The sequence below is a fragment of the Asterias rubens genome, chromosome 16 (assembly GCF_902459465.1).
Source record: "Asterias rubens chromosome 16, eAstRub1.3, whole genome shotgun sequence".
Lineage (NCBI taxonomy): Eukaryota > Metazoa > Echinodermata > Asteroidea > Forcipulatida > Asteriidae > Asterias > Asterias rubens.
In genome coordinates this window covers 9,433,429-9,457,429 of record NC_047077.1, presented here as the reverse complement: position 1 = coordinate 9,457,429, position 24,001 = coordinate 9,433,429, and the positions used below count along the sequence as shown (strand labels likewise).

General features: G+C 38.7%; 1 protein-coding gene across 3 annotated transcripts in view; it reads left to right on the top strand.

Moving 5' to 3' along the window:
* Positions 1–20,539, top strand: part of LOC117301000 (trafficking protein particle complex subunit 9-like) — a 36,486-nt gene extending 15,947 nt beyond the window's left edge. For 2 of the 3 annotated variants that reach the window (XM_033784876.1, XM_033784874.1), the window contains 18 exons: positions 928–948; positions 3,070–3,270; positions 3,955–4,024; positions 4,994–5,087; positions 6,090–6,266; positions 7,648–7,802; positions 8,256–8,341; positions 9,524–9,650; positions 10,306–10,519; positions 11,897–11,976; positions 12,456–12,599; positions 13,397–13,539; positions 15,338–15,480; positions 16,215–16,325; positions 16,786–17,047; positions 17,617–17,809; positions 19,236–19,360; positions 20,221–20,539. In XM_033784876.1, coding sequence (XP_033640767.1) covers positions 928–948; positions 3,070–3,270; positions 3,955–4,024; positions 4,994–5,087; positions 6,090–6,266; positions 7,648–7,802; positions 8,256–8,341; positions 9,524–9,650; positions 10,306–10,519; positions 11,897–11,976; positions 12,456–12,599; positions 13,397–13,539; positions 15,338–15,480; positions 16,215–16,325; positions 16,786–17,047; positions 17,617–17,809; positions 19,236–19,360; positions 20,221–20,445 — 2,571 coding nt within the window. In that variant the 3' untranslated portion in view covers positions 20,446–20,539. The remainder of the gene's footprint in view (positions 1–927; positions 949–3,069; positions 3,271–3,954; positions 4,025–4,993; positions 5,088–6,089; positions 6,267–7,647; positions 7,803–8,255; positions 8,342–9,523; positions 9,651–10,305; positions 10,520–11,896; positions 11,977–12,455; positions 12,600–13,396; positions 13,540–15,337; positions 15,481–16,214; positions 16,326–16,785; positions 17,048–17,616; positions 17,810–19,235; positions 19,361–20,220) is intronic. The other variant, XM_033784875.1, reaches the window with a different exon arrangement.
* The last annotated feature ends 3,462 nt before the right edge of the window (positions 20,540–24,001 follow it).

Here is a 24,001-nt window from a genome sequence, read left to right as displayed (position 1 = left end):
TTTAAATTATTTTGAAACATCCCAGGAGACGATTTTTTGATTCTGTACATTTATCTCATGCGTTGATGTTTTTAAATAAATCATGTAATAATTTCGGGTTGAACAAAGAAAAAGAAAAATTGACTAGCGCGGGACATGAACCTGCGACCTACAGCTTTATGTGCCGGTGTGGCAGGAGATTCTGTTCCCCTCAGATATGTTGTGCCCCCCCCCATACAGCAAACTGTGTACTAGTTTCTTATGATAGCACCCTCTTTTGAATCGACCTCATTCAGCCCATGTTAATTTCCCATATTTGGGGACATAATCTCTGGAGGAAATATTTCCTGAAGACACCGGTTCAATCAACCATGTAAACTGATCTATCTACAATCCTAACCATATCTTGTTGGGCCCCGGCTCTGGCCCCCGTTCAATGTTGGCTCTTATTGTGCGATGTGCGCTCCAGCTTGGGTTATCAACATTGAGCAGGGGAGGGTATGTTTAAGTGTCACATGGACCATGTGTGGCCCATAGAGTTATATATAAGAACTAAAGGGTGACTGGTGATGCTTCTTGCACAAACACGACGGGACGGCAAGGAGACACGCGCGCGCCATTCTGTACGCGCGTTGAATATGAAACACATGTTTGAGTTTGTGTTTATTGAATGCTACGCGATGCTGTTTTGTTAACTTACAAAATGGCCGCACAAACACACGCTGTGCGATGCCAGTTTTGTCAACTTACAAAATGGCTGCCTGGGCGCATGCAGAGTCGCGTATATACATAGGCCAGTGCGCCCTCTAGTTCTTTAATACAACTCTATGGTGTGGCCTAAGCATTTTGGCCGAGATTGTAGCCCTGATGTCGGCGGGCTCCCTGTATTGTTTGATAATCGTTTATGTTTTACTAACCACTTGGTCCATTATACCCAAACCCCCACAGGCTTGTTACTGCAATCACAAGGTATACATAATCAGAATCTCTTCTTATAATGAACTATGAATGATGTGTGAGCATGTCTGCATTGTGTAGATTTTTATTTTACATAGTAGTGTCTTGAATTTGAATTTGGCTTGAGTTTTTAAATTGGAGCGCACTTTTTACATTGGAACATCGAGCCGGTAAATTTGTGATGCCTAAAGTCTTGCAGTCTTGTTTTTTTTTTCAATGGGAGACTTTGGGACGCCAGGTGGCAGCAGACTAACCAGGTAAATTTCCACTGTTTACATAGTTCTGAGCGTGCGCACATAACCGAGAACAATGGATATTACCTGGTAAGTCTGCTGCCACTAAGCGTCCCAAAAGTCTCCCATTCAAGAATAATAACTCACTGTCACTGCAGACTGCAGAAACAAATTATGCTCAAATGTTGTCTTAAGTCTAATACATACTTTTCAGTTCTATTGAGTAATAAAAAAAACTCTTTAAATTACTCGAAAAAAAAAAGGAAAAAAAATTGTCTGTTTTTATTTTCAATGGTCGTTGTGTTCAATGTGGCCGTGAACGATGCAAGTATTTGTACATGTAGCTATTGCAGGGCTATGATACAGTTAGGATTCGTGTCCCTATTACATGTACCCCATTGCCTTCAAACATGTCAAATTGCTGTCTAGTTAAACACGAGGTAGGGTTCAACCCATGTCCGTGCTAGCGTATCCACATACATTGGTATCAGGCCGATACACCCCGACGATGTGGTTGTGGTTAAAGGGGGCTTCAGAGTTGTGGATTTACATTGGAGGGGTCGCTTCCCCAACCATCCCGATCCCTGCCCCCAATCTTTACCCCTATCCCCTGACCCCAACCCCTAATCCCAAACGCAAAATAAGTCTGTAAGCTATTAGGTTTTAAAGTTGATGTATGGCATGTTTTCATTATTATTTTCTTGTGTTGTCTTAGATGATCTTTGATGCAATCAGGCCCAGGGCATCAGAGTTGTGGGTTTACATGTATTTAAGGAAGGGATGGGTTGTTCCCCAACTCTCCTGATCCCAATCTTAACCTCTATCCTCCGGCCCCTTCGACCCCCCCCCCCCCCCCCACCCCAATTACTTATGTGCAATGTTTGTAGCTGTAGGTTTTCAGTTCAGCGTGTATGGCATGGTTTTCATTGGGTTTTTTTTTCTGTTGTCTTAGATGGTCTTTGATGCAATCTCAGTCACAGCAGTGGTGTTTAATTTGTGAATGATGTTTTATTTTTAGATGGTTCTGCGAGGACTGTGCATAGTTGTCTGGCTTTCTTTTGGGGTCATTTTCACCTTTGTGGTATTTCATTTTTAATGATATTAATTTTTTAAATCAATCAAAACTTGATATCAAAGTGATGTTGTTTCGTGAACATTGATAGTCATAATAATAATAATGCACTTGGCTAAAGCACTGGTATCAGCAAATTTTGATGCGTGTATGAACATTACCCTGGTCAATGGGAATTTCATTGTAGTCTTCAAACCATCTCAGCTCCCTGGGGTGTGTGCAGCCTGTGCTACCAATTTCATGTAGACACACACACATTTGTAAAGCACCAAGCTAAATTAATCACTAGAGCCATCTCTGCCCTCACAGGCATTTACCCCTGGGTGACTTTGGAGGCTGCAGAATTTCTTTGAATTGTGTATTGTTTTAAAGCAATCGCACAACATCGGTAAACAGTATTGTCCAAAGGCCCACACTCCGTGTATCACAACTTAATGTATATGTAAAATAACAAACCTGTGAAAATTTAAGCTCAATCGGTCATCGGAGTCGGGAGAAAATAAACGTGAAAACCAACCCTTGAATCCGCATGTTTAGCCGTGTCATGACATGTGTTGAAAATAAATCTGTTATTCTCGATATCGAGAATTGATAATTGTTTTAATGTTTTCTCAAAAAGTAAAGCATTTCATGGAATAATATTTTAAGGGAAGTCTTTCACCATTAACTTCTGTAAACCCTGTAAGTTATGTGTAAATCTTTTAACTTTTGTTCTGTTCAGAAAGTGTCCATTGGCTTTAAAACCACTAGTTTTCCATTTTGGTGATGTCAAGAGGCATCTATAAGCGAACGAATCGATGACTTTTTCTTTCATGTTATTTTCTAAAGAAAACTCTGGAGGCTGCAGAATTTCTTCAAAACGTGATCTACATCAACGTGAATCTGAGCGATCAGGAGAAAGTGGAACGCTACAGCGCCCTCTCTAGGTTGTTTTCACTCATCGGCTTCCACCGCAAGGCTGCCTTCTTCAAGAGGGTAGCAGCTATGCAGTGTGTCACCCCACAGAACCAACACCCTGCGTGGACAATGGTGAGTGCCTGGTTTGTGACATCAAACGGGTGTGGGGCTTGGAAATGGGAACCACTCCAAAAAATCGGTACCCTGTCTGACTACATCAAGGATAAAGACAGGTTTTGATCTAAACTGACACTTGAAGGGTCTGGCTACTTTTTGTACGACACAAAACTCAATGTCCAGAGGCTTACATTAAACTTACTCGGTTTGAAGATAATGATGCTTCCCTATAAAATAAGCTTCCCTTAAAATATTGCAGGCTGAGGTGATGTATTTTTTTAAACAAAATTTCTGTCTCGGAGATGAAAATGATCTTAGCATGTACAATGTATTTATGCATCTCTCCTGAAAACATTGGTCTGTGATTTTCATTTTTTTTTTCTCAAAAACGTGACCTCTTATGAAGCTTAAACTTCTAAATTATATTAAATGCACATAATTTTCAGTTACAGTGAGTCAAGATGCATGTCATGGCCAAAAACGTTATCTACAAAACGTATTGAAACCCTTGAATGACGACAATAGAAGCGATTAGTCTTTGCCGTGGTGCCCTTCTAACCACTGATAGTGGTCACTTGGAGTCAGTATTCCCCCTCATATTATCCACTGCCGAGTGTTATTTTTAGGGGGAATTTCCGAGTATCTGACGGTATCATTCTGCATTTTTCCATAATCCTTAATATCTTTTCCCCACTTTAGTGCAACCAGTTACTGATGGAGGCATTGAATGGTTACAAGCTGACCCTTGACCCTAGGGATTATCCTACAGGTAAGGACACCTTTATTTGTGGTAGTGAGAGCATAAACAAAGACACTAACTGCTTGTTGTACAGGTTTTCCTGTAGTCGGGCGCTAACAGCGTTTGTGTGTTTTACAGGAAACTCAGTAGATAGGTAGACGCGTGTTAATCCTTTAGAGACCATTCATTTCTGTATAATGTTCACAAAACACCCAGACATTGCTGATATTTAACCAAATTTTGTCAGTATTAATGTCAACAGAAATAACATGCAAACTAAATTTATTTTTGTGCTTCAAAATTGTGATACTACATACACGTTTGTTATACCTCGGTAACAAACTGTGAAGTTTGATCGGTCGAGAACCAATTACGTGATGTGCAACAAACACGCATGTTGCAGTACATGGCTCGGGCGTTGGGTAACATGAAAAGTGATGTACGTTTGCATCACCTTGATCGTTCCCAGTGTTGGTCGATTTCCAGCGCTGCGTACGAAACACTCGTGGGTTCGAGGGAACAGTCAGGAATTGTTTCTTGTTCGTCTGCTTATTAAACAATGAAAACTCTGTCGTATTAATGTTTAAAGATAACAACAGAATTTCGAGAAGAGGAATATTAATATTACCAAGGTATAACAAAACAATTGTTGCACGCTGTGATTGGGGTCCATGGGTTTTGTACACCCTCGGGGGGAAAATGGCACCCTCGGCTTCTCCTCGGGTGCTATTTCCCCCCTCGGGTGTACAAATCGCCATGGACCCCGTCACAGCGTGCAACAATTGTATAATGTTAAAAAACTTCATTGGAAAGACATCTAGAATTGACCTTTACTTTGACCTCCTTACGCAACGTAAGAGTGTCAAACTTTGGGGTGGTTTGTGGTCGCTATGGGCATTTTGGTACCAGCCGCTTGAAGCGACTTTGGTCCCTAAAGGGGTAAAGTCTAAACTAGACTTAATTATGTATATCCACTGACTGCATGATTTGCTGTTGTAGATCGTCCGTGTGGATGGCCGATTCTACAGACAAGAATACTACATGAGTTAGTTTTCTCCGCAAGGAGGATGGGAGAGTACGGACTGGCTATAAGGTAATGTAGTAAACTATACTCTGTGTTAGGGGTTAGCCCTGCACCAATTCAAATTATTCTGGTTGTGAAGCCAAGTCTCTCATAAGAGCAAACTTAACTAACCAGTTTTGAAAGCTTTTTTTTTATCAATATAAACCACAAGGGAAACTGGGTAAATTTTGAAATGGGTAAATTTTGAAATGATTTTTGGGGTTGAACAAAGAATTGACTTGAGTGGGATTCGAACCAACGACCTTCGGATTAACGTGCCGGCGCTCTACCAACAGCTATCTAGCCCTATGTGGGTGGTGTCCCTATTTTGTCAATATCTTTGTTCGGGGGTGCCAGTCAGAAGCCATACAACCATTAACTGCCGTAAAGCCAGGGATCACACCCAAATTACGATACAACCTGGGAAGCGGCAGCCAGGGGATCACCTTAAGGGATGCAACTTTTTTTCAGATATCAATATAAACCTCAAGGGAAACTGACTGGGTAAATTTTGAAATGATTTTTGGGGTTGAACAAAGAATTTTTTTTATGTACAGGAAACCACCGGCTAAATAAATTCTTTGTATTATTGATTATGATTTGTGCGTATTTTTCCTCGGGGTGTTATCTTTCATGATGCACATTCTGCATGACATGCTGTCCGGCACGAGTCTGTGATGCATTCATTTTCCAATAGATATTTAGGGTCCTGGAACGGTATTGTGTACCATCATCAAGTCGAGCGCCATCTAGAAGCTCAAGCCTGCCCAGTGATTTTTCTCCAGATGTTTCGGTCCAGCATGCAGGAGTGTAGTTTCTCAACGCTGGGCAAGCCGCTGTCTTGTTTCAGGGTGTCTAGGAAGGAGAGACATCTTCTCCCATGCGAAGCCGTACCTTCGGTGGGCTCCCATAGGACGGTTGGGCAAGCGGCAAGCTCCGAGTGGCAGACACAATGCCCAGCAAGCTTGAGGCGGCGTTCACGGATCTTTTCTGTGTATTAGTGATATTATTTGTGTGTGTCTATTTCCTCAGGGTTTTATCTTTCATGATGCACGTTCTGCATGACATGCTGTCCGGCCCTGAGAAGAGAGAGATAGCCATCTCACTGGGTACACTGACCACCAAGGTGGCCGGTGTGCCGCACCCCATAGCCAGAGACAATGGTGCCATCATCCCTGCTGTTCCATTCACAAGATTCCCAACAGTAAAGTAAGTTACATGTATGTTTATTTATTTGGGCCCAATTTCATAGATATGCTTAAAGGCACTGGGGACCATTGGTAATCACTCAAAAAAGTTTTAGCATAAAAACTTACTTGTTAATGATCAATGGAGAGCTTTTGATAGTATAAAACATCATGAGAAACGGCTCCCTCTGAAGTAGCGTAGTTTTTGAGAAAGAAGTAACTTTTCACCTAAATATATAAATTTGGTTTTGAGACCTAAAAATTAGATTTTGAGGTCCTGGATGAAATCAAAGCATCTGAAAGCACACAACTTTGTGTGATTTTTGACAATGTTTATTTTTATTCCATTATTATCTTGCAACTTCGATGACCAATTGAGTCCAAATTTTCATAGGTTTGTTATTTTATGCATATGTTGAGACACAGCAAGTGAGAAGACTGGTCTTTGACAATTATTACCAATAGTGTCCACTGGCTTTAACAACCAATGTTGTGCTTACTGATGTCCGGTTTCCATTTCACAGCGCTGCTAACTGTAATTACATTAAAAGGTCCATGCTAACCTTCCAGTGCTTACTGTATGAAAATGAATGACGTATCAATACAAATCAATGATGAACACGCAAGATGGCCGCCTACATATTTCTTGCTTACTTGTGAAATACGTTTCTGCTTAAAGGTTTCGGGTACTTTTTCAAAATGTCCACAGATTTACATTAAACTTACAGAGTTTGAAGATAATGATAGTGGAAAGCTTTCCTTCAAATATTACTAACTGAGGTTGTGTTTTTTTTTTTAGAAATGAGTAAAACAAGTCACAAATAATTTTCGTCTCAGGAAGACGAAAATTAGTTTAGCATGTAAAATTCCGATTAACCAGTTATGATATTATACCAAAACCAGAGCATAACTGGTTAATACGTTTTTACATGCTAAAACTGAGACGAAATATATTTGTTTTACTCATTTCTCAAAAACTACAGCACCTCAGTAAGTAAAATTTCAAGGGAAGCTTTCTACTATCATAATCTTCAAACTGTGTAAGTTTAATGTAAATCTGTGGACATTGGGTTTTGTGTTAGGAAAAAGTACATAGACCCTTTAAGCAAATTTGTCTGTTACAGTTAGCAATTATTTTACTTACGTAAGCAGCACTACGATATCGGGCACAGGGCTCACTTCACAAAGCAAAAGTATCACCTTTTAGGGAAGGTATACATGTACATTTGGTAATCACTCTTAAAATTAATTTAAATTAAATAGTTTTGGTAAGAAGTCTACAGCAGCTTTTGATAGTATAAAATACATGTAAAAAACTATTTCACTTCAAAGTAATGTGATTATGTAAAAAGATAACACATTATTCGATTTTCACCCAATCTTCTCTCATCTACCTGACACAGAGCCTTCAAGCTGATAGCGTTGTCACGGCAACTGATGCCGCTTATTCACAAATCCAGTCTTAGCACAAGTCCGTCGAGTGAATCGCTCGGTCCGTTCATCTACTCACCGATACAGAACCGCATTGGCAAAGAGAAGAAACTCAAGCCAAGAGTTGGTAAGTCTAAAATTTGTCTTAACATTACAGAATTGATAAGAAAAAACTTGTCTAAGATCATAGATGTACATAAAACCTACATGGTCCAATGACGATCATAGTAGAAAACATCCCTTGAAATATTTCTGTCTGAAATGTTATATTTTATAAGAAATAAATCAAACAAATTTTCTAACTAATGTGAAATGGATGTAGGTGAAGAAAGATGATTATGGATAGGAATAGACCTACATGTAGACTTGAGGCAAATCTCTAGCATAATTCACGAGCCTTGAAGTGCAGCGTCAGATGTTCAGGCTAGGAGTCTGCCAACATTATGGCGAGATACATGTAGCTCAGTTGATAAAGCACTGGTTCATCTACATCTTCATTTATCCAGCTACTTGTCAAAGCCTTTTCAGCATTATGTTCAATAAGTAATGGTTCATGGTTGTTTTTTTTTTTTATTTGCAGATTTCAAGTGGGTGGCAGAAGACGTTTGTGAGATGTCTCTCAGCTTTTACAACCCTTTACAGTTTGAACTCAGAGTCTCAAACTTGGTAAGAACCAAACCAGAATCTGTGTGTGGAAGAATGAAGTTTTTTTTTTTTACACGTTTACTTTTACAAAATGTTTTGACCCTTTGACACGTATGTTGAGGCAATTTTCTGACAATTATTTCACTTGTTTAGTAATTTCTCACTATTGATTGAAGTGTTTCTTGGCATGTTGTGGCCGAGAGATGTACATATAGCATGTTGGTCTTGGACATAGAGTTATATTTGAGAACTAGAGGACGCACTCTAGACACGCGATGAGACACGTGCGCCATTATGTACGCTAGTTGAATGCGAAGTACACGTTGGAGTTTGGGTTTATTGAACGCTGACGCGATGCTGTTTTGTCAACTTACAAAATGGCCGCACAAACACACGCTAAGCAATGCCTGTTTGTTCAACTTAGAAATGGCCGCCTGCGCGCATGCTGGGTGCGCGTGTATAGGCCAGTGCGCCCTTTAGTTCTGATATGTAACTCTATGGTCTTGGATGGTTTGATGGATGGCTAAATTAGCAGAATGTGGGTTCCACTCAGGCACCAGGTGCATAAATAAGGGAATCAATGTGTGGTGAAGAGGTTTTCAACAAGTGGTTTAAACCCGCGACGAGGCCTGGACTTGATAATTTTACCGAGACGAAGTTGAGTGAAATTATCAAGAATCAAGCCTTGGCGGGTTTAAACCACTTGTTGAAAACCGATTCAACACACTTTGATTCCCATTCATAAATACCTTTTCGGTCAAAAAACATCAGAACTTTTTGGTCAAAAGGTAAAACAAATGCAAAAATTATAATTGTTTAATAATTTCTTTCAACACAACACCCCTCCAGCTATGAAATGGTAAGGCCCTCTTATAAAGAGATGCTGTGCGCGTCGCGCGTATCGCGTGATGTGGCACAACTGTTTCAGCCGTTGCTCTCGACCAATAGGAATGAAGAAACTATCTTATTATCACAGGTGCAAGCTCGCGTGTCAGGCCCATGTTTCAACACTTTTACTGGTCATTATCAGAGGTTTATACACCCCACGTGACGCGCTCTCCACCAATAGGAATAGCGAAACTGTCTGAGGTATTTATGAATGTGATATTGGAGCTGTGAGACAGTGTTGTATTTGTTGGGCTGAGAAAGTTTATGGATTTGTACAAATTTTTATTTTTTTTGTATTTTGATTTTTCACTGCAGGGCTTTCTAACTGAAGGGTTGAACTTTGACCCCATCCCAGCCACAGTGACCTTACCAGCAGAGTCTGGTCCCCACAGTGTCTCCATTATGGGAACACCCAAGGGGACGGGGGTCCTGACTATAGTAGGTAAGAGATTGGAATGAAGCTGTGCAATTTGAATGTTTACCTGCAAAAAATTAGTGGAAGGCAAGTCCATATTCTCAAAGAAACCCGTCTTTTAGTGCATTTTGTACGGGTTTCTTGTAATCAAGTGTAGAATTGGAGTGGCTCAAAGTGGAATCCAAACAAAATAACCTCTTTAGCATGTTTAGGGTTCTGGGTCTAGAATATGGTGGAACTTAGGCCTCTGAGCCATTTTCAAATCCGTCAACTCTCATTCTTGCAAGCAAGTCTTTTTACATTTTGAACACTGTTCAGTAACACTTTGTCCATGACTGTACCACAGTCAACTCCTCATGTCAAAGCGTATCTCCGAAAATGTCACTTTACACGCGAGTTTGAAAATGTGAAAATGTTATATCTCACCTAAAATAGCTTGAGTGTGCACATAAACAAATACATGCAGAAATACAACATTGTTGCATGAAGCGTTTGGTTTGGTACACACGCAGCAAGTACACGCCGAGATATAAGGTTTTTTAAAGATTTCTTTCATGAGAGATACAGCTTTTTCGCAAAATCAACATACAAACAGCTTTTTTTCACTGACATGATGGGCTACACATGTATACTACAAAATAGTGTCGATATCTAAACGAGCTAATCACTATTTCTGCGGCAGGTTACACCACAAACGTCCTTGGAGTGGAAAGCCACTGCCGCTTCAAACACATCAAAACAATCCCGCAGAACTTCTACGAGGTGGAAGTGGTCCCCGCCCTACCCCTCCTAAGGGTGAAGACCTCCCTCCCGCAGGCTGTGAGTACCCTCAGCTTGGACCCCTCGGACAGTAAGACCAACACCAGCGCAGCTCTTAGTTTATATACAGGTGAAAGGTGAGTTGTTGATTTTTATTTTATTTAATGGTACTTGTTGACGTAGGCTATTCGCATTGACAGCGAGGCGCCAGGGATTATCAGTAGGCCTATAGACCATGTGAACTTTGTTTACAATAAGTGTGACCTTGTACATTCTTTGGCTAGTCTGGCAGGCAAGATACTGCACTGGTCATATGAGGAAGTTGACATTTTGTGTCATAATTTCTACATAAATCCGAGAGTTATGTAGAAGTTTTGAGATGTGCCCCCTTTCATCATATCAAAAGCCGATAAGAATTGGACAGTGCAATCTCCATAAAATATAGGATTTTATGTTTTCTTCTATTAGGCTGTGTACAAATTGTGCCTGCAGGAAGTCCAGGATGGTTGCTCTTTTGTAAACATGTGATGTCACAGGTCACATCATCTGTATACAAACAAAATGACCAGCAGCAGAAGCTGAAAGGGTCAAAGTAAATCTAAAAATATGAACAATCACATACATGTGTATTAAAAGGCAATAAAGTGTAACACGTACAAAATTTAAAAACTGCTACATGTATATACAAAATATTACATTTGAGGAATTAAAGATTAAGAAACTCACTGGTTCATTGGCAAAATGCAAGAACATCATTTTGTGATGCGATTAAGCGAAATGATGCGATTAAGCTAAATGTCCTGGTTAACCCAGGTCATTTATAAAAAAAGTTATTTATTTGAAAAGAGCATAATCTTTGCCTATAATACTGTCCAGGGTAAATCATTGTGGATACGTAAGTTCAAACTCTGGTGTTTCTGATCAGCAGAGTGTGGATTTGACTTGTGTCCTTAAGCAAGACACTTTTAAACCATTGCTTTGTCCTTCGGATGGGACGTAAAGCCGTTGGTCCCATGTGTTGCGTAACGCATGTTAAAGAACCCAGTGCACTTATCGAAAAGAGAAGAAGTTCGCCCCGGTGTTCCTGTTTGTGGCTGCTAAATGCGCCTTAGCACCTTGTAAACCCTTTATACGGTGCTACATAATTGGGTTTTAAATTTCTTCACTTCAACAACCTATGTATCTTTCTGAAAGTTTGTATATACTCAGCGCCTTCAGTACCTTGTTGGTACATTGTAGACACGTGCGCTGTGTACGTGTACATGTAAGACTTCGATATTATTATTAAGTTTTTAGGCATTGCATAGTGAGGTGGCAAAACCATGTGTAGATCTATTTTGCTGTTTAGATTTTGTTCATTGCAAACTTGTCTTGCTATTAAGTCTCTGCTAGCTTCCACTAGGGTCGTAAACATCACGCCACGAACTGTTTTTTGGGGGGGCAAATTCATAGGAAGAAGCTGTTTTCCTGAGATATGATATTTTACCCAATTTATGTTTTTGTTTTGTTTGCAGTTTTGAATGTGCTGTGACGTTAACAAATGGCGGGAAAATTCCTGTTGAATCACTCTCATTAAAACTGACATCAGAATCAGGTAAGCATCTCTTATTTATCAATAATATTGTGGCTCCACTAAACAGCAGTAATGTTACACATACTGTAGCCCACTAAGCCCACTTATCTCTTACCTCTTCAGTCTCCTGACGATGACTAGAGCAAGCTAGTCGTAGAGCCAAGGTCTAGAACAATTTGTTAGGGAGACCGTGCTTTCGCCAAAGCTGCTCCTGCCCTTTGGAATAAGCTCCCTGTCTCACTTGGCCAAACCACATCACTCAACAACTTCAAGAGGGAACTAAAAACACACTTGTTCACTTAGACTTCCATTGGGTTCCATTGAGTTCAATTATGTTTATTCTTCATTTCCTTTTGTATAATGTTTTCTTTTTGTGTAGGCGCCTTGATCAGTTTTCTGGAGAAGTGCGCATTATAAATCCATACTATGTACATGTATTATTATTATTATTAATAAATGTGCAGCTGTCGATGAACCTGTTTGCCTTCCAATGTCTACAGGTGTGCTAACGGATAAAGTGTTCAGTTGGAGTGAAGAGAACATTCAGACACAGCTCCCTCTACAGCCAGGAAGCCAAATGATGTTCACTCTCTACATCAAGGCAATAGGGACATTCATTAACAAACAGAAAAACAACCTCAACGGTGAGTCATAGGCATTTCTCAGGCCTGGAATTAGATGGAGGCCATGCTCTCCATTGCCCCTTGTATTGGCCTTGGTGCCCCTTCAAAAAGTTCCCATAGACTTCAAGAATTTCCAATGGAAATGCCCTATTCAAAGTTATAATGGCCTTGCCCCCACCAAGATAAAATTCCAGGCCTGATTTGTTAACGATCTGTCGAGGGGATTAGGTTTGGCTATGTTGTAGCCAAGGTGTTAGCAATGATTTTGTATTGAAAAGGGTGTCAAAATTTGCTTTTTTTCATCCAGGGGTAAAAATGGGTACCTTTTAGGGAAGAGGTTGATATTGTGTATAAAAAAACCTTTAGATAACGGTAGCTCATGGCTATATACTCCCCAGGGAGCTGAGAAAGATTAAAGAGATGTTATTGGCCCAATGACTAGGGCACTATAACTCTTGTGTTTCTGATCAGCTTGATCAGAGGGCAAGATGATCGGAGGGCAGGATGTGGGTTCGAATCCCCAGCCGTGACACTTGTCATGCTTGTGTCCTTAAGCAAGACACTTAACCATTGCTTCCTCCTTCGGTTTTCAACTTGTAAACCCGTACAAGGTGCTAAATAATTGGTTCTCAGAATCCATCACTTCAATAACCTATCTTTTTAATGTTTGTAATATACTCTGCGCCTTGAGTACCTTGTTGGTAGATACGTGCGCTTTATAAGAATTTTGATATAATTGTAAAATGCGCTATATAAGAATTAGTTATTTATATTATTGTTATTGACATCCATAACCCGTTTTTGTTTTTTTGCCCCAGACATTCCAGTCACACCCACCCCAAGCAGAGCGATGGATTACAGTACTCCTAAAAGTACACCCAAACGGTCAGCATCCTCTTCCTTTCTAGAGACATGTAAAACAGACAGCGGGGAGGCGGTGGAACTAGACAGTTTACAAAGGGTAAGGTGGCACCCATTTTGTATCTGCCTGTTTGTTTAATTAGATGATCTTTCTATCAAGGGAGCTTGACAAACCCCCTCAACGGGATATAAACACCAAGCTGGCAGCAGCAGCCAATTTGGCTCATACAGACATTGGTGTCACCCTCAATAAATCCATTTTCTTTTTATGATTTTGATTTTCGATTTTTGTGTGCACAGTACTATTTGTTCGTTTTGTTATTTGTATGTGCTCTGTAACTTCAACTATAACTTTTCATCTTCATAGATGGTGTTTGAAGCTTTGCATGGTAGTAACTCTAAATATAAATATGAATAGTAAACTTGCCGGTACAACCATGTGTAAATCTCTTAGGGTGAGTGTTGGCTCTAAAAAGAGCCGGTTGGGTCTCAACGTTTCGAACAGTATACTCTACTCGTCTTCAGGAGTAACGAGCAGTGTATACTGTTTGCAACGTCAAGACCACAGCGGCTCAACACTCCCTCAAAAGAGATTTTACACACAGTATGGTTGTACCCGCAAGTTTAATATTCATATTTATATTAATAGTACCTCTTTTTCATCTTCATATTTTTTGCTTTTACTTTATTAACGTGACTACATGTTTCAACTGTATGACCTTGCACAAATCAAGAAATTGTGATTCAGTAAATAAATGACAATACTTATTCTAGTCAGATGTGAAATCAGCGGCTACCTTGGAAGAATTTGAACCCACAGCCTTGTGATTGCAAGACCTGGGCCCAATTTCATGGCTCTGCTTACCGTAAGCACAGAACCGGTGCTTACGGAAGCAGGGAATTCTGTGCTTACGGCAAGCGTATTTCACGGGTTAGCGGCGAATTTGGGCTTCAGCGCGTGCGTACTCCCCGTTACTAGGCATTCTAGGCTTACAAGGCTAGCGCAGAAATGTGGCGCTTGCACGTAAGCGGGGAATCGTGATCGTAAGCGCAGAATTCGACGGTAAGCAGAGCCATGAAATTGGGCTCCACAGTCTAACCACAGAACCACGCTAACTTTGAATATATTTACTCCCATATCAAGCTGTATTGACTTGTTTAGGCCTCTGGATTATTATTTCTGTTGTTAATTTTAACATTTAAAATGTGTGTGCCTGAAGTTTTTAGCTGAAGGTTCAACCCCCATTTTCTTCTTTTGTTCTGTGCACAATAAGATTGATCATTTCGATATTTATATGCTCTTTAACTTCAACTGTAACTTTTCATCATCATGTTGTATTCTTTTACTTTCTTAGGCCTTACCTGTTAAACATGTTTGAATTGTATGTATTTTATAAAAATGCTATAGTTTCAAAAGATTATTTGTATAAATCATGTTTTTTATATATTATTACCTACTGTATATCAGGTTGCTAAATATAATTCAAGTATTTTTTTTTTACCGTTGACGTTTTGTTACCTTATTGCATTTGTGTTGTATTTCTTTACCATTTTAGCTTAGGCTTACATTTCAATTCTGTTGTTATTGTACAGGACTAGGGCCTACTGTGTATGGTATTGTTTGTATTTAGCGCCATGACAACTTTTATGAATTTGTGCGCTTTTATAAGTTTTCATTTCATTTATTATTGTTGATGAATTGATATTTTTTTTAACGTTAATGTTTTGGAAGATATTGCATGTGTATTGTATTTCTGTACCATTTTAGCTTAGGCTTACTTTTCCATTTTTTTGTTATTGTACAGTACTACTGGGTTTGTTATTGTTTTTTATTTAGCGCCATGAGCACTTAAGATGATTAAGATGAATTGATGAATAATTGTTGTTGATTTGTACAGACGATTGAAGCCATGTTGAAGTTATCGTACTCTGGTGGTCCAGGCATGGAGGAAGACTACCATAGAGAAGCCAGTATCTTGCTAAGGATTGGTATTAAACCATCCATTATATTCACCCAGTGGAGTGCTATACCTGCCACTGAGTAAGTGCTTACTACTATCGACCGTTCTATTTTGGGTCGCACACTCAGGGTCTGCTGGCTGCGCCGCTTTAGACGTTTATCGTGCTGCCTACATCTTGGTCATGTTCCTCGTATCGAATAACAATAGTGAATGCTAATAATCGTTTTGCAAATAGGAACCAGACTAGTTTGTTCTTCAAGCCTCGGTTTGGTAACATTGATACCTATGGGAGAAATTCAAGATGGCTGCACCATGATAAAGGGCTATTGCTTTGAAGCGGACAGCACAAGTTTTTGTACCAAGGAAAAATGTTTTACTTTTGATGCAAAGTAAAGTGTCTTCCTCAATGATTTACACAGTTTTCCTGACAGGACAGAGTGACAAAATAATTAAGAATAACACTTGAATTTAAAGCCATTGGACACTTTCAGTAAACAGTATTGTCCAAGGCCCACACTATGTGTATCACAATTTGTATACAAAAAAAACAAACCTATGAAAATTTAGGCTCAATTGGTCATCGGAGTCGGCAAAGTAAAGCATTTCATGGAATAATATTTCAAGAGAAGTCTTTCACCATTACCTTCTGTAAACCCTGTAACTTATTTGTAAATCTGTGAATTTTTTTTCTGTACCGAAAGTGTCCAATGGCTTTTAAAAGTGAATACTGAAATTCTATCAAAAACAAATGTAAGGATTCAGTTTCTGTGTTGTTGCAAATTTGTAAAACCTTGTTGCGTATTTTGTTTACCAGTCCCAAGGAGTTCCACCTGGTGCTTGATACGTTGAATGCAACGAGTCAGGAATTAGCAGTGCAATATGGAGACCAGACCTCGCTAATACTCGGCAGTCAACAGAGCAAACGGTAAATATTTGAGCGTCTCTGACTTAAAGGTATTGTACAAAGGTAGTAATGTTGAAAATAATCTTTGGTCCAATTTTTTCACTGAACTATGGAGTTCATACTGTAACATTTTTTGTGTGGAATACTTCTGTCTGAAATGAAGTCATAAACTGCATCTGAAAACCTAGGAAAATGCAACAGCTCACTTCCGTTGTTACAACCAAAACTTAGGACAGTGTCTTAACACTGACCAAAAAATGTTCACTAATTTTACTCACTCACAAGACGGGTTAAGCCCAACTTTTCACATGTCTGTTATTCCTTGTGTTTGGTTAATCTAAACAATTATACTAAATAAAAATAAATAAAATAAAAGACACTCTATTTGTAAATCTGTGGACATTTCTGTTGTGTGTCGTACAAAGAGTACCCATACTCATTTAACACCAATACACCCTTATTTTCGAACCCAATTCCCCAGGTTAGCAGTGATGGTGAACCGTTACACCGTCGCCCAACCCCGGCCACCCACGCAGAGCAGTTCTATAGACAGCACCATGCAAGGCATCAACCTCTACAACAGCAACAGCAACATCGGCAATCCGACGTGGAGGAACGGTGAGGTGCACTCCTCGCATAGCAGCGATCTCCTCAGCGTGGGTCTCCAGCCCGTCAGTGGAAGGAGTCTGGAGATACTGTATGCAGAGCAACTTGCCACCATGGTTGACATCAGATGGACCTGCATATCCTTTCAAATACACCGGGTTCGTTGGGCAGGATTTTTATTGCTCATTTCAAAATATTTTTCACAGATTTTGCTTTGGGAATAAAGAGTATAATTATAACACGAACACAAGTGCCATGACCGGGACTCAAACCTGGGTTCTGCTGATCAGAAATACAAGAGTTTGAGTCTGGTGCTCTTATCCGCTTAGTTAATATTTGAGGACGAGGGGGCCACGGACGCAGGTCTTTGCCGAATGATGATTATGTAGTTTACGCTACCGTTAAAGATATATACAGATACATGTACCTACCCACTCTTCAGTGCTTCATTAGGCATGTTAGGGTACAGACAGGTCGTTAGTTTTACAAGAATAAAACAATAATAGGATATTGAAAACAGAGTCTGTAGTGTAAATCCTACTTTGGGATTGTCAGGCTGCATCCGATTTGTTGGCCACTTAGACTGTTGCTAAGGGTATACTACAACGCACGATGATGCGTAATTCTAGCCATAGCCGTAGCTGTTGCCACCAAATGAGTTTGTTTACCAATCTGAAACAGAAAAGCTTCCCTTAACCTTCCACACCCAGCGTTGAAGAAGTCGGGCGTAGCAATGTTGGACCATCTGGAGCTGACGTCGGCCATGTTGGATCACATTAAGATCTGCCCTATCCAGTGGGAGGTGCAGCTGAACGAGAGATCGATACACAATGATGGACCGGCCACATTCCCTGTTGGAGAGCCACTCTGCATCCAGGTATCGGTCACCAATCTCATGGGTGAGTTTCTTTAGCAGTCGCAATCTCATGTGTGAGTTTCTTTAGCAGTCGCAATCTCATGGGTGAGTTTCTTTAGCAGTAACCAATCTCATAGGTGAGTTTTCTTTAGCCAAGGACTTCGGCTTCATGATGTGCTTGCCAGCCAGCTGTTCCCAAGGTCTGGTCGTATGCGAGTGCCATATTGTGCGACAAACCTCTACCCATCCTCATTTATCCCTTGTGCAATAACACACCACAATCTCACCTTCTAACGGCTCGGGCCTTTATCACATGGCAACGACCCTGTCTTTAAGAACTCTTCTCTACCCTTTTATTCCCTTAATTATAAATTGAATCAGCCTGTCACCAGGTATTTTCTTTTTGTACATCAGATACTTTTAGTGGTTTTTAGTGGTTTTTCTTGTAATTGTATACAGACGATGTGACCTATGTTTACATTCAAACCGCCCTCTGTTGACCAAACACTGTTTACGTCATGTTACGTCACGTAGTTGTGGTAAGACTGCATACACTGTCTAGCTGGCTGTATGCGCGTCGACGGTGTGTGCGCGAATCATGTTATTGTTTTCGAGTGACGTCAGAGGTCACATGGTCTATAGCCTTAGAACTGTTTACACATGGTGCTACGGCAAACCTCCCTCTATCCTTGCATGTGGCTTTGTGTACGTAATCATTTGGATGTACTTTTTTCTTTGTATTTCCAGTTTACAGGGCACCTGTTCCTGTGATTTTTATTAGCCTTTTGAACGGTCGTAGCTCGTCTGATGTCTAATGTCAATAAATTAATATTATTTAGAGATTATTTTTTCCATTTTCACTTGTTTATTATTATATGTCTTGTTGTTAATTCCGTGCCCATTGACTTTATGTTTTTTTAAACAATTTTTGAGTCGCTTTTTGATGTTTTTTTAACATTTTATTTGTCTTGTTGCTTTTTGCCCTGCCTGGTTTCTTTTTTCAATGCTTCTAAAATTTGTACTCTTTAATTTTTTGTATTATAGTTTTAAGTAATTTTTACCATTGTTTTCAAGTGTATTTTAATCCAACCATTTGTTTACTAAGGTTGCAAATAAATTGCTATTCTATTCTGTTTGTGTGTTTATTGTAGAAGCTTAACTGAAGGATATTTTGCACCAAAAAAAACTGACATTTTTGTAGGATAATTTGTAATATGTTAATGTAATGTAGGCCTATTAATTTATTATCTGTGTTCATGTTTCAGGTTTGTTTTCCTTTTGTTAAGCGCATTGAGGAATATGTAATTCAAAATGCTCTTTATAAATGATGTTGTTGTTAATATAAATCAAAATTGAACTGTGCAGTTATCGTGAAATCTTTCAAGAGACTTTTTAAAACGTTTATTTAATAATATTTTTTTTTTTTTTTTTCCTTTCTTTTTTCCCACTCTTTTTATTTTTGTTTTCAGATGAAACTCTTGGTAGAATACAGTTGTTAGTAGAGCCGTACATCGACCATCAAAATGGAAATCGCGATATCAACCCCATGGATAAAGTGGTCTGTTCCGGTAGCTGCAGTATTAACAGTGACAAGGTACGTTCCATTCCATCTCAAGGGTGATGCTGACTCAGACTTCCTTTGACATAATGAATTAAAACATAGTGAATAAAACAACACTACATAATGTACACAGCATTTTGACAAGTATGCTGAATGCAGACTGTTGAAAGTATAAGTCGACACTACATCACCTCTTAGCAATCATAGCACAGATATGGAAAGCTTACATCACATTATGTTTATTTCAGGAACTCATAAGATAAGATAAGATAAGATAAGATAAGAACTTTATCATCACACACTGGGTAAATTAAAACTGGCCATGATTCAAACAGTACAGACAAAAACACTAAAAATTGTATAACAATAAACAGAGAGATACAAATATTAATTAAGAATATCAGGTATAAAAATATGTATCTTGCATGGATTAAAAATTATGCACAGCAAGATTTATAAACAAGGTAAAATGTACACAAAAGAGGTCCTTAAAACCTACAACGTATAAAACGAAGCAGACTTAAGAGCCATTGTAAAAACAAATTGCAGTAGGGACAGAGGAGGAGTTGTAGAGTTGTGTCCTAATTCGACGGTGTAAAAGGCGATCCTCCCGTCGACGACTTAACCAAAATTTAGGGTACATGGGATGGGATGGGTCAGACAGGATCATGTTAACTTTAGTGCAAACTTGGTCATGGTAGAGTGCCTCTGGGCTTTGTAGTTCGACTCTGGTTATTTTTGGGCCTGTATTGAGAAGTGCCTGTCTGTATCCTTGCAGATAAGGGAGACCAGTCTAGCCCTAGTGTAAAACCATAATTCTGTAATTTTGACGATTCAGAAAAGAAAACAATTTTGATAATGTTATCTTTTCATCTGAAATTAAAAAATTGCAGCTGGAAGCTGAGCAGTGTCTTCAGCACACGTCTACGTTTATCTTCCTCTACCCCGGCCTAGTCAAGTTCAACATCACCTGCACAGAAATGGAACCTTCCCAGCTAGATCATGTAGATCAGGGTCCAGCTATAGGACCCATTGTCATCCAGGAAGATAACATTTTCACCAAGAGGGTAGGCCAGTCGTGGAAGTACCGTCCAGCCCTGGAGGTGATGATCACATAATCTGAAATATCTGGATTGAGTTTTAAAGGCAGTGGACACTATTGGTAGTTACTCAAAATAATTCTAATCATAAAACCTTACTTGGTAATGAGCAATGGAGAGCTGTTGATAGGATAAAACATTGTGAGAAACAGCTCCCTCTGAGTGTAACGTAGTTTTTGAGCAAGAAGTAATTTCTCACTAAAATATTTGAATTTGCTTTCAATACCTCAATTAGATTTTGAGGTCTCAAAATCTAGCATCTGAAAGCCCACAATTTTTGCAACCAGGGTGTTTTCTTTCTTTCATTGTTATCTCGCAATCTCGACTACCAATTGAGTTCAAATTTTTACAGGTTTGTTATTTATGCTTAAATGTTGAGATACAATTAGTGAGAAGACTGGTCTTTGACAATTAGCAATAGTGTCCAGTGCCTTTAACCACTTCACATCGATGTTAAAAAATTGTTTTATCCATGCCTGTGCGTGGTGTTAGTTTGTTGCTCGATGTGAAGTGGTTAAAATGAAGAAAACAGAAAACGAACCACGTGAAGAAAAAAAAACCAGCCAAAAAATGAAATGTATAAAATTATGTGCTGATCCGGCCTAATATTCACCACGTCCATATAATAATATTTGATTGAGTGTAAAAAAAAAAAACATTGAAATGTATGTATGTTGTAAAAAGGAAAATTAAAAAGAAAACAAATAAATAAACGATTATACTTAATAAACAAGTAAATAAATACTGATAGCGTCGAGTCTTACCACTTTGGACATTTTTTGAAAACTTTCATTCTTAAAGTCGGCGTATTTGACAGTTTTATCTCGGAATTGTAAAAAGTATTGCAGATGATATACAATTGTGTCATATTTATATTTACGGCATCAAAGGTCGTAGTTGTTATTATATTAAATTAAAATACAATCATTTTGGGGTTCAAGTGTTTTTTTTGTTCCTACATGTACATGTAAGAGGTTTTTTCATATTATAAGAAATATACATGTACTGTATGCGCATGCCCTGGGTAATAATAATTAATTTAATTTGTCTTTTTCACCCCACCCACCCCGTTCCATTTTTTTAATTTATATCAAATTATTTCACAGCGCCAGGAGCGTCACTGAGTGACGGACATGTGCGCTATATATATGAAGCCACAACTATTGTTATTATTATCATTATTTAATGAAATGTGTTGTCAGAGAAAATGCTTTGTCCTTCTAATTGCTATCATGGCGTCTTTATGACAGCAACTTGAAGGTAATTATTCTAAAAATGAATGACCACAAAAAACATTGGTAACAAGCCCTGCAGCTGTTGTAACGTTAGAGCGATTCCTTCTAACATGTCTAAAGGACATGTCTTTAGAGGGAGGGATTGAAAAACATTTCAATCTGAGAGACTTTCCAGTATGAAATGATTTCAGCTTGTACACTTGTTACTCCCCAGGGAGCTGAGATGGTTTAAAGGCAGTGGACACCATTGGTATTTACTCAAAATATTTATTAACATAAAACCTTACTTGGTACAAGTAATGGGGAGAGGTTGGCAGTATAAAACATTGTGAGAAACGGCTCCCTCTGAAGCTGAGTTGTTTTGGAAAAGAAGTAAAATTCCACGAATTTGATTTCGAGATCTCAGATTTAGAATTTGAGGTCTTAAAATCAAGCATCTGAAAGCACACACCTTCGTGTGACAAGGATGTTTTTTCTTTCATTATTATCTCCCAACTTTGAGGACCGATTGAGCTCAAATTTTCACAGGTTTGTTATTTTATACATATGTTGAGATACACCAAGTGAGAAGACTATATTCAACATGTTCAAAACGGCAAAAACAGGAGCTCAGCACAATTAAATCAAAATATACATCTAATTTATATTGAAACAGGTTCATTACTGTTTTGCATGATTAGTGAATATTATATTTATAAACAATTCCAGTTGTTTTTATTTGTATACATGTGGATGATAAGCCAAACCTTTTATGAAATAGTGATTTTCTAAGTTGTTTTCTGTTATGTTTTAAACCATCTTTGTTTTATACTGACATGACTTAATAAGAAGATATTGATGAAACTTACTTTGTTCAACCCCAAATTATGACTTAATTAGTCCAAGTTCAATATTGAAATTGTAATGATATACTCCAAAATGAATGCAGCATGTTGCAGATACATTTTAGGAAGAGGGTATGGCATTTTCGGTTATATCAAGAACTTTCAATTTATTACTTTCTCTTTTATTTTCCCCTACCATTTAAAGTTTTAACTCAGTTATCAACTTGTTCAGTTACGTGTTAAACCTTTTATTAAGCTTGATTCGTACTTCCTGTGAATGCAATACGCCCTGTCTTTGCTGCAAATGTTTCGCAGGAGTTGAGCACATTTCAAATGATGTGAATTATTTGTTGCGTTTTTTTTAAAGTAAAAATTTGTATCACATTGGCAAGAAGTATGAATAGAATATCGTTAACAAATCAGTCCAGATCCAAAAGGAACTGCTTAGTATTTAAAATCATGACGACGAATTCAATCATTTCAAAGTTGTTTTCCCAGGACAAGCTGAGAAATCATTATATAACTGATTGAAGAATAAAATTTGATGGGTTTATCCCATAAATGTACAATCGCAATTATAGTGTGTTTTTTGTTCCATGGCACCATTATCCCTTTACATGCACATTAGGTAGCTCTAGTCTAGCGGAAGTGTCGTGGCCGAGTGGTTAAGAGCACCAAATTCAAACTCTGGTGTGTCTGATCAGCAGAGTGGGTTCGAATCCCCAGCCGTGACAGTCCAACCATTGCTTCGTCCTTCGGATGGGACATAAAGCCGTTGGTCCCATGTGTTGTGTAACGCATGTAAAAGAACCCAGTGCACTTTTCTTAAAGAGAAGAGGTTCACCTCGGTGTTCCTCGCTGTGGCTGCTGTATGCGCCGTAGCACCTTGTAAACCCTTTTAATGTGCTAAATAATTGGGTCTCATTTATCTTCATTATTATCTCGCAACTTTGACAACCAATTGAGCTTAAATTTCCACAGGTTTGTTATTTTGTGCATATGTTGAGATACACCAAGTGAGAAGACTGGTCTTTTGACAATTACCAATAGTGTCCACTGTCTTTCACTACACCAATTATAACAGAAATATGAAAAGGAATGTAGGCAGCACAGTTGCAAATTAAGTAACAAATGTTACAGTTTTAATTAATTCAATTGTGTTTATATAGTACAGGGCAGTTTTGCTTTATTGGACAGACGTTTCTGAAATTTACTTAATCAATGCAAGGCAACACGTCAATCAAAATCAAATTTGGCGTTATTGTGAATAAAACTGAAAGGAGCCAAATAAAAACCCAAGAAAATAAGCTTTGAAATTCATTAAGCATTTCATAAAACTCAACAAATAAGTAATTGGACACTTCCCCGGGCAAGCTGAAAGCTAAAAACAAAATATGGAGGGTCAGAAATACCCACAAAATACAGTAATAATTCAACTTGTGGCGTAGTTATACATACACATGGTGCTTTTGAAACCAAATATACATTGATACCTCACTGTACAGAGCTTTAAAT